Source organism: Nicotiana attenuata, unplaced genomic scaffold (genome assembly GCF_001879085.1).
Source record: "Nicotiana attenuata strain UT unplaced genomic scaffold, NIATTr2, whole genome shotgun sequence".
NCBI lineage: Eukaryota > Viridiplantae > Streptophyta > Magnoliopsida > Solanales > Solanaceae > Nicotiana > Nicotiana attenuata.
In genome coordinates this window covers 317070-326414 of record NW_017670436.1, presented here as the reverse complement: position 1 = coordinate 326414, position 9345 = coordinate 317070, and the positions used below count along the sequence as shown (strand labels likewise).

At 40.1% G+C, this 9345-nt stretch overlaps 1 protein-coding gene across 1 annotated transcript; it reads right to left on the bottom strand.

Moving 5' to 3' along the window:
• Window positions 1–5627: 5627 nt before the first annotated feature.
• LOC109239372 lies at window positions 5628–6644 on the bottom strand. The gene is made up of 3 exons (XM_019405927.1): window positions 6396–6644; window positions 6111–6224; window positions 5628–5828 (listed from the first exon to the last, which is right to left on the bottom strand). The coding sequence occupies exons 1-3, from the start codon at window positions 6642–6644 to the stop codon at window positions 5628–5630; spliced, it is 564 nt and encodes a 187-aa protein (XP_019261472.1).
• Window positions 6645–9345: the final 2701 nt, after the last annotated feature.

The following is a 9345-nucleotide window of genomic DNA, read 5'->3' as shown; positions in this document are numbered from 1 at the left end:
CCAAAAGAGGGACATGCCAACCAACAATTTGAGTACACATTGAAGTTATAAGTAAGCAATCACCTCAATTATCCTTGAATTACTCCTTTCCCACCATGATAAATGCACATTTTCAACATCGGAACGTGTAAGGACTCGCATTACCTTGAATGCATTTATAAGGCAAAGCATTATCTAAAACACCCATTTATCGGCATAGTTCGGGTACAAGACCTTTAGGCCATTCTATTTTTGAAGTTAGTTCATAACGGTTGGGTCAAGACTTGTTTCATAATTTGTTTCACATTTACTCATTCGATTTGTTCCCAAACATCTTTACAGTTTATCAACAAATAGACACATTTAATCAAGGCATTTAGTACTCATAAGAGCAACTAGGAGCATTAAGCAGATCGAATTCAGGTCACCTAATTGGTATACTAACCTTCATTTAAAATGTAACTCATGGCTATACCATTTTGGTAGACAAACCACACTTAAACTTACGAAAACAATATGGAATTCACTTCTGAGAGAGAAAGTTTAGCCTACATACCTTGTTGAGCTTTCCTTAAGTTACAAAAATGCCCCAATACTTCTAGCGATAATAATCTATAGGAAGATAGCAAAAATTGATTAATAATTAGAAAGACCCCCATGGTGCAACTCTCCTAGGGATGTCATCGAACACCTAACATGTGAAATAGGCTTCAAGGTCCTATACTTGAAACCCCTTCTTTCCTCAACTAATTTCAACAAGAAACTACCCAAAAATAGTTGAAAATTCCACATACTACAACCTAGTGCACATGCATGGATTATTTCTAACCCTACCATATATTTGAACTCTTAACCTCTTGCATAAAAGCTCTAGAAGTAGGACTTATCCGGATGGATGATAATCTAGTGGCTAGCTTTTTTGATTCTTGAAGATTTGAACAAGATTAGTGATTTGGAGCTAGGCTCCTTCTTTCTCTCTCTATATGCTCTTAACTCTCTCTAAAATCAGTAGAAAAATGACCCCAAATGAAGCCCCTAAGCCTATTTATTAAAATGGGGTCGGGTTATAAAAATAGAAAAAATAAGCCTCCGAAATCGGGTCTGCGGTCGCATAATGGACCGCAAAACAGGAATGTGGGTCGCAAAATGCATCGCGGAACTGGTGCCAAAAACTGGGTTACACTGGTCCAGTATGCGACCAGATTTGCGGTCGAAGATCAATTATGCGGACCGCATAATGGTTTTGCGATCGCAGAACTGACACAGGATCGTATTTTGCCACCTTTTGATAATTTGATCATAACTTTGTGTAGGAATGTCCAAATAACGAACGGTTTGAAGCGTTGGAAACTAGACTCGAAGACCTTTCATATGATAGGTTGTTCACCACATAAAACCTTATATTTATTTAGATATGCTCGTCCAAAGTGGAGACTTGTGCGAACTCATTTGGAATTTTAGCCTATTATGAAATTTTCCAATTTGACTTAGACTTAGGCCTCCCATTAGACCCCACATTACACATTATAAGACTTATGCACCTATTTACCAAATCTAATTGATGCCCATAATGTTAATAGCACATAAAATATTATAATTAGCCTACCTGGCACCACGAAATCTTAAATTACTTAGCGAAATTTTCTCGGGCCTTACAGTCCTTCTGGGACCAAATAGGCTAGATTTATTTTCTTTCCAAAAATGTAATAAGGCCAAGTGCCAATAGTGACTTACTTTTCTATTATCTTAGTGTCTTTTTGGGATTCGTCTATTTTTCATATTATGAAATGAGGCATTCACTGGCATCTAAATTTCTCCAAATCTATTTGTCGCTAGGCCTACCGCGGGCACAACGAGGCTCCCAAATTAGGACACGAATTTACATTCTCGCAATATGTGTTTAAACACTGTAGACATTTCAGAATCCTTACTGACTTGTTTATCTTTTTTTCTTTATTTTGATTATTCTCACCCCTAAGGTTGGTTTGCTCATACTGGCATCATCAGCGTATCATACCAGATCTAGAGGCCCTCTACCTCCTCCTCCTCCAAGCAATACAAAGTGCAAAGGGAAGGCTAAAATGGATGACTTAAGTGGTATTCGAATGGAAAATGCGAAAAATGCAAAAACTTCAGATGGTCAGAGTACTCCAGCACCAAATGATTTGGTTCTAAGGTTAGAACAAAAGATACTGGAGCTACAGGGAGAACTTGAGCAGGTCAGCAACTTGGCGAACTTATCCCTCACTTTGAATGTTCCCGACATTAATCAACAAAACCCAAAGAACCCAGCACCTCCTCAGAATACACCAAACCAACATCCACAAAACCCTCATGCACCGCATCAATATGCAACCACGCCTCAGAATCTCAATCCCTTACCGGTACCAACTCCGCCACAACACCACCATCAACCAATCAAGTACCCACCAACCGCCACTTACCACACTCCCCAGAATACACCACAACCCATTCCCGATCCTTAAAACTCAACCAATGACCATCACTACACCCAAGTCCCTACCACTCATCAAAACAACCCCATATATGTGGAGACCATACCTCACTCTACTCAACCAACTTCCTATACACCAGAATCAGCTGAGAAGGACCTGCTCATCAAGAACATGGCCGAAGAACTCAAGAAATTGACAAGTCGGCTTCAGGGTGTCGAAGGCGGCAAAGGGATAGAAGGTTTGAATTATGAAGACCTATGCATACAGCAGATGTAGAACTGCCAGAGGGGTACAAACCTCCTAAGTTCGAGATGTTTGACGGTACAGGTGATCCCAGGGTTCATCTGAGGACCTATTGTGACAAGCTTGTTGGAGTCGGAAAAGATGAAAAGATCTGGATGAAACTCTTCATGAGGAGTCTTACTGGAGATGCTTTGTCCTGGTACATCAGCCAGGATCCCAAGAAATGGTCCAATTGGGTGAGCATGGCATCAGATTTCATGGACTGATTCAGGTTCAACACGGGAAACGCACCAGATATTTTCTACATTCGGAATCTTAAGAAAAAACCCACCGAGACTTTTGTGAGTACGCTACTCATTGGAGGTCGGAAACGGCCAAGGTCAGACCATCTTTGGACGAGAAACAGATGAACAAGTTCTTCGTCAGAGCACAAGATCTGCAGTATTACGAAAGGTTGATGGTTATAGAAAACCATAAATTCTCCGATATCATCAAACTTGGGGAAAGAATCGAGGAAGGCATCAAAAGCGGGATGGTAACGAATTTTGAGGCATTGCAGGCCACAAATAAGGCATTGCAATCATGCGGCATTGTCACGCCCCGAACCTGGGGGCGAGACCGGTACTAGGTGCCTCACCTAACCTTGCGTACCAACTTGCGACTAAGGAACTCTGAACATGTGATGTCATACTTTGGCCATGGGCCAATTGCAAGACAACTGCGAATGCTAACTAAATATCAATATAAAGCTGGGCCGACAAGGCCGTCGTAATTATTGCAGCTGACAAACCAACCAAATATACCTACAAGGTCTACAAGCCCAACATATTTCACTAACTAACAGGATACGTCTACAAGCCTCTACTGGTGGATACACTGTGATTGAAACAGCTCCCCGACCTATTCATACCATATATACATATATACACAAGATGTACATAAAGCTCTAGACCCGACAACTCCGAAAGGCATGGAGCTTACCGATCAAGCTGAACTCGGGCAACACTTAATGAGGAGGTCTACCTGCCTGTCTGTCTGAACCTGCACGCATGAAATGCAGCGCCCCCAGAAAAGGGACGTCAGTACGAAATAATGTACTGAGTATGTAAGGCAATATACTGAAAGCCGAAACTGAACTGATAATATAATAACTGCAAGTAACTGGAAGTCAAAGATAATCTTAAGATATGCTTACCTGCTGACACTGACTCAATTCTCTCAATATAGTAAGTAAAATAGTTGTTCGGCCCTATAAGGCTCGGTATATATATATAACTACTCTAACGTAGTAGGCTCGCTCATAGGCGCTCGGCCATACTAGGCTATGTATCTCGACCAACTGGACTCGCTCATATACGCTCGGCCACAGTAGGACCGTCATATAACTTACCATCTGATCAGAGGTTGCCCAATAGGGGCCTGCCCATCGATTATAGCTCGATGGTAATAAAAATATTGTGATACTGTATATATAGACTCCCTGCTCTCTTGACTGGAAGAAGGAAATACTCAATTGAATATAAAGTCCCAATGAGGAGAATACTATAACTTGCAAGACTAGAAAAATATACATAAATTCCGGGATATTAATTTTTCTTTATGCCTCGTTATCAAACTCGTGTAATTACGAGATCATGTCAAAATGATAGAAGAGCTTAGCCTTAACATACCTGTTCCTGGAATTATTTAAACGAAATGAAGCTTTCTGCTTCTTGCGAAATACGAACGAACCTATGCTTGGATTGAACAAAATTGTTGTTGGTCTTTGAATTTCCAATCGAACTTTGGCTAAAGAATTTTGGACGAAAGTAACTTCTGTTTCCAAGTTCTTGATTTCAGAACCAAAGAAATGAATTGGAGCTTAAGGCACTAAATGAAGCTAAAGGCATTAAATGAGGCTAAGGATTGAATTTGAACGAAATGTTCCTGCTCTCTCACGTTTTTTTGGTTTAAGTCAGAATGCCAAATGTGGTTTTGATCTTTTCCCCTTTCTATTGGATATGCTCCTAAGAGTCTTTGTTGGATAAGGCTTTGTAAATTAGCTCATAAGAGTCTTTGTTGGATAAGGCTTTGTAAATTAGCTCATAAGAGTCTTTGTTGGATAAGGCTTTGTAAATTAGCCTTGTGACACATGTAAAGGTGATTAATGACTCACCTTAGACTAAAAGGGGGCTGCCACGTTTCTCTTGGGGGGTTATTTTGTTAATTTTTATCCACGTATTAGTTAACCGGATAATGTCCCGTTACCCGGTAATTAACTAATTACCCGCATAATTTAAAAATTATCCCAAAATATTTAAAATTTAACTTATTATATATATATATATATATATATATATATATATATATATATATATATATATATATTTTACACATTATACTACCGTGGTCATATGGTACCATGGTACTAGTTCATAATTATCGGATATTATTGCTCGACCTGCATGTTATTCCAAATTGTCCACTTTCAACGAAACTCGTTTTCTATAATCCGTGTACTCCTTTATTCTTCATAATACTTATTTATCGCTTGTTATAAATAGCGTAAGTACGTTAACGTCAAGATGATCTCATCCCCGAGTCTACGTCGGTTAACTGAAAATAAAATTTTAACGTACAAAAAACGCGAGGTGTAACATCCTCCCCCCTTAGAAACATTCGTCCTCGAATGTTTACTTTTAGATACTTTTGGAAAAAAAAAATTTTTTGCCGGAGTCTCTTCTATACACTAGACTAAAACTAACCTGTACGCAGCCAGAAAATATACTATACACGCCACACATGGCCACTTTCTGTAAATAGCAACACTTGGCTTCACACAACTGTTCATCATAAATTCTGAGGGTCAAAATGAGAGCTTACCTGATGATCTACTGGCCTGAATAGAGTTGTGCTGAGGTATCCCAAAAATCTCAAGCCATATCTCCAGTTTGAAAAAGGTGGGGTTATTTAGACTTCATTTCTTCCTCTGCTTCCCACGTCATCTTCCACCTTCTTACTTCTCCATAAAACCTTCATGGATGCTATCTCCTTATTTCGTAGCTTGCGGATTTTTCGGTCTAGGATGGCAACCGGAATTTCCTCGTATGGCAAGTCCTCTATAATCTGTACATCATCTGTGGGCACCACTTGGGTAGGATCGCCAATGCACTTTCGTAACATAGATACATGAAAAACCAGATGAACAGACTCCAGTTCCGAGGGCAATTCTAACTCATAAGCTACTTGGCCCACTCTCCGAATGATCCTATAAGGCCCAATATACCGTGGCCTAAGCTTGCCTTTCTTGCCAAATCTCATCACACCTTTCATAGGTGACACCTTTAAGAATACCCAGTCATTAACCCCGAACTCTAAATCTCATCGCCGTACGTCAGAATATGACTTCTAACAACTCTGAGCTGTCAAAAGTCGCTCCCGGATAAGCTTTACTTTTTCTATGGCCTGCTGAATCAGGTCTGGCCCATGTAACCCAGATTCTCCAACATCAAACCACCCTATAGGAGATCTGCACTTACGCCCACACAAAGCCTCGTATGGAGCCATCTGGATACTGGAGTGGTAACTGTTATTATATGCAAACTCGATAAAAGGTAGATACTCATCCCAACTTCTTTTAAAATCCAGCACACATGCTCGTAACATATCCTCGAGCATCTGAATTGTACGCTCGGCTTGTCCATCAGTTTGTGGATGAAAAGCTATGCTGAGACTCACCTGAGTCCCTAGACCTTTCTGAAATGACCTCCAAAAATATGTTGTAAACTGGGCCTCACGGTCAGATATAATAGATATTGGCACTCCGTGTAGTCGCACTATCTCCTTAATATATAACCTTGCATAATCTTCTGATGTATATGAAGATCTGACCGGTAGGAAATGAGCTGATTTCGTGAGCCTATTGACTATCACCCATACAGAATCGAATTTACGATAAGAACGAGGTAAACCCGTGATAAAGTCCATGTTTATCGCCTTTCATTTCCATGTCGGGATCTCTATAGTCTATATTAGCCCTCCGGGCTTCTGGTTCTCTATCTTCACTTGCTGGCAACTAGGGCATTGAGCGACATACTTAGCAATGTTCTTCTTCATATCGTTCCACCAATACACATCCTTAATGTCATGATACATCTTTGTAGACCCAGGGTGAATGGAGTACCACGAATAATGTGCCTCTGACATAATCCTGTCTCGTAGCCCTCTACATCTGGAACACACAAACGACTCCTGTATCTGAGAACCCCATCTCCTTTGAGTTCTAACAATGGCTTCCTTTGCTGTGGAACCCTCTCTCTCAACTCAACCAACACTGGGTACTCGTACTGCCTCTCCCCTACTTCAATTATGAGAGATGATTTTGCGGTATTTTGGAGTACAAATCCTCCATTGCCAAAGTCTACTAACTGAATCCCCAAACAAGCTAATTGATGAATCTCTCTGGTTAATTGTCTTTTTTTCGGCCTCTACAAGTGCTAAGCTACCCATAGATCGGCGACTTTAAGGCATCTGCTACAACATTAGCTTTCCCTGGATGGTAGAGAATGTTAACATCGTAATCTTTTAATAACTCAAGTCATCGCCTCTGTCGCAATTTCAAGTCTTTTTGGCTTGAAGATATATTGCAGGCTTTTATGATCTGTGAACACATCAACATGAACACCATATAAATAATGCTGTCATATCTCTGGGTCCAATAATTAGATTCCTGATTTACTTCGTTGATGTAACTCTTTAGTTTCCTCCTTCTTCTGATCGGCCTTTATGTCGGCTTAAATTATCTCCTGCTCTGGGGTTCATGGTATTAGTTATTCTGTTTAGCCGTTCATGGGTACTGAGGAATATGCATGATACAATCCTTTAACAATTTAATCCATTGTTTGTGACCTGGGCTCATTTCTTTCTTTAATGTATACGAGAATCTTCTACGGCTGTATATGCTGCATGTATAAAACCCTGAACCCTTAAGGGCGTTCATAACATAACCAACTCAGGATCATTGATCGAATAATTTCTTTCGTTCCATCTTAGCTTTCTTTCAAGGTAAGCTATTACTTTTCCTGGTCTTTCTGCCTCCATGTTACGTCCATACTTAGCTTATCTTAGTGCCCACACATGCCAGAAATTTTTGTGCAACTCATATGATCTTGAATATCACTTCTAATTTTACTTCCCGTTTATTAGCCACGGTAGGTGCCACTTTCCTTTGGAGTGCTTCCAATGTTGTTGTGAGACTGTTGTTACATGACCATTTCCTCTTTAGGTCGTTGTGCTTAAGTTGAAGCCTTCTTCCTTATTTCCTCAGCTAGTCTTTTGTTGTAGTACTTAGGGAGAACCCTTGACTCTCGTAAAGTTGGGAGCTTATTATGGACCTTTTGATGTCCTTCCTTGCCTATAATCATCCGTAGTTGCCTACCTTCGTGCCCTTGTGCTTGTAGGGTTGCTTCTGAACTGATATTTTGACTGCCTTCCCAGTGGTACTTTCTTTTATCCCCGTAACACTCATACTGTACCTTTAACTACCCCGACTCCTATTTGAATATATCTCAAGTATTATAATGACATTACTGCGAGACTAAATTCTCCATGTTGGGGTTTGATATATTTATCTTGCATGATCTACTGATTTGTCTGTAACTTCTTGTCTAGTCATGACTAGGCTCTTCCTAAATCAACTACTAACTACTCGTCGACCCATTCTCATATCCATATTCCGCGTAACCTTTCTTGGGTTATTTCCTTGTCTTAACTCACCTCACCTACTGGTTCCTTATCTATCAATTGCATCCCGGGCAGGAACCCTTACTTCCGTTTCTTGACGTCGTGCTTACATAACGTTCTGGAATCGTAGCATATCTATAGGATTTGGATAAATGCAATGCCATCCCTTTCTTATTTTTATCGTATTCTTCCTTTATCATTCCATATTCCCCCCTTTAGGGGAGTACTAAGACTTGGAGCTACGACGACCTGCCTATAGATGTTTTTTTCTCTCCATCTTTGGCTTCTTTTTATATCATCAATGAACCTTACTCGCCTTGCGGTAATCCTTCTGTACCAAGGATGACAAAATTCCTCAATCACAATGGTGGCACTTAGTGTAACTGGCACATATAGTCCCTTAAGCTTAACTTTGCTCACATTGCTTGCTTTAGGAAAGCGTTTTCCTAAATGACCATCCTCCGAATTCGTCATGGATCTTCTTCTGTTATCCATTCTATTACTGCCGGAACGCAATCTGGAATTCTCATGATGCTGACTATTATCAAATCACTCAGTTCCTAATTCATTTTTAGTTTATCTTGTTCACCAGTCCATATTGATTTCTATTACTCTGGGTCTAACTTTCCCTTCGGTTAATCACTTTAGAGTCGCGAATTTATTTCTCGAAATGAGGACGTGACTCTATGGCCTATATTCTTTTGTTGTTAAGGCCCATCTCCCCTCGTCTCTTTCTTCATTTGACTATAGATTCTGTAATACTATCATCTTTTTGACCTACCGTTGTCATCCATGTATCACATCTTACTCTTAATGCTTCATTAGATCTCTTCTTATTTCCTGCTAACATTTCTATCTATCACTTTATTCTGAAACTTTCAACAAGATATTCTTTCGCTTTTAGCTCTCCTTGCATCATTCGTGGGCTCTTCGCGTTGCTCAACCC

Coding starts and splice junctions, on each gene's coding strand:
- LOC109239372 (XM_019405927.1), bottom strand. CDS start 6,644: ATGGACTTTATCACGGGTTTACCTCGTTCTTATCGTAAATTCGATTCT. Junction 6,225..6,395: donor AGAAAGGTCTAGGGACTCAG/GTGAGTCTCAGC, acceptor TCCAGTATCCAG/ATGGCTCCATACGAGGCTTT. Junction 5,829..6,110: donor TTCAGCAGGCCATAGAAAAA/GTAAAGCTTATC, acceptor ATGTTACGAAAG/TGCATTGGCGATCCTACCCA.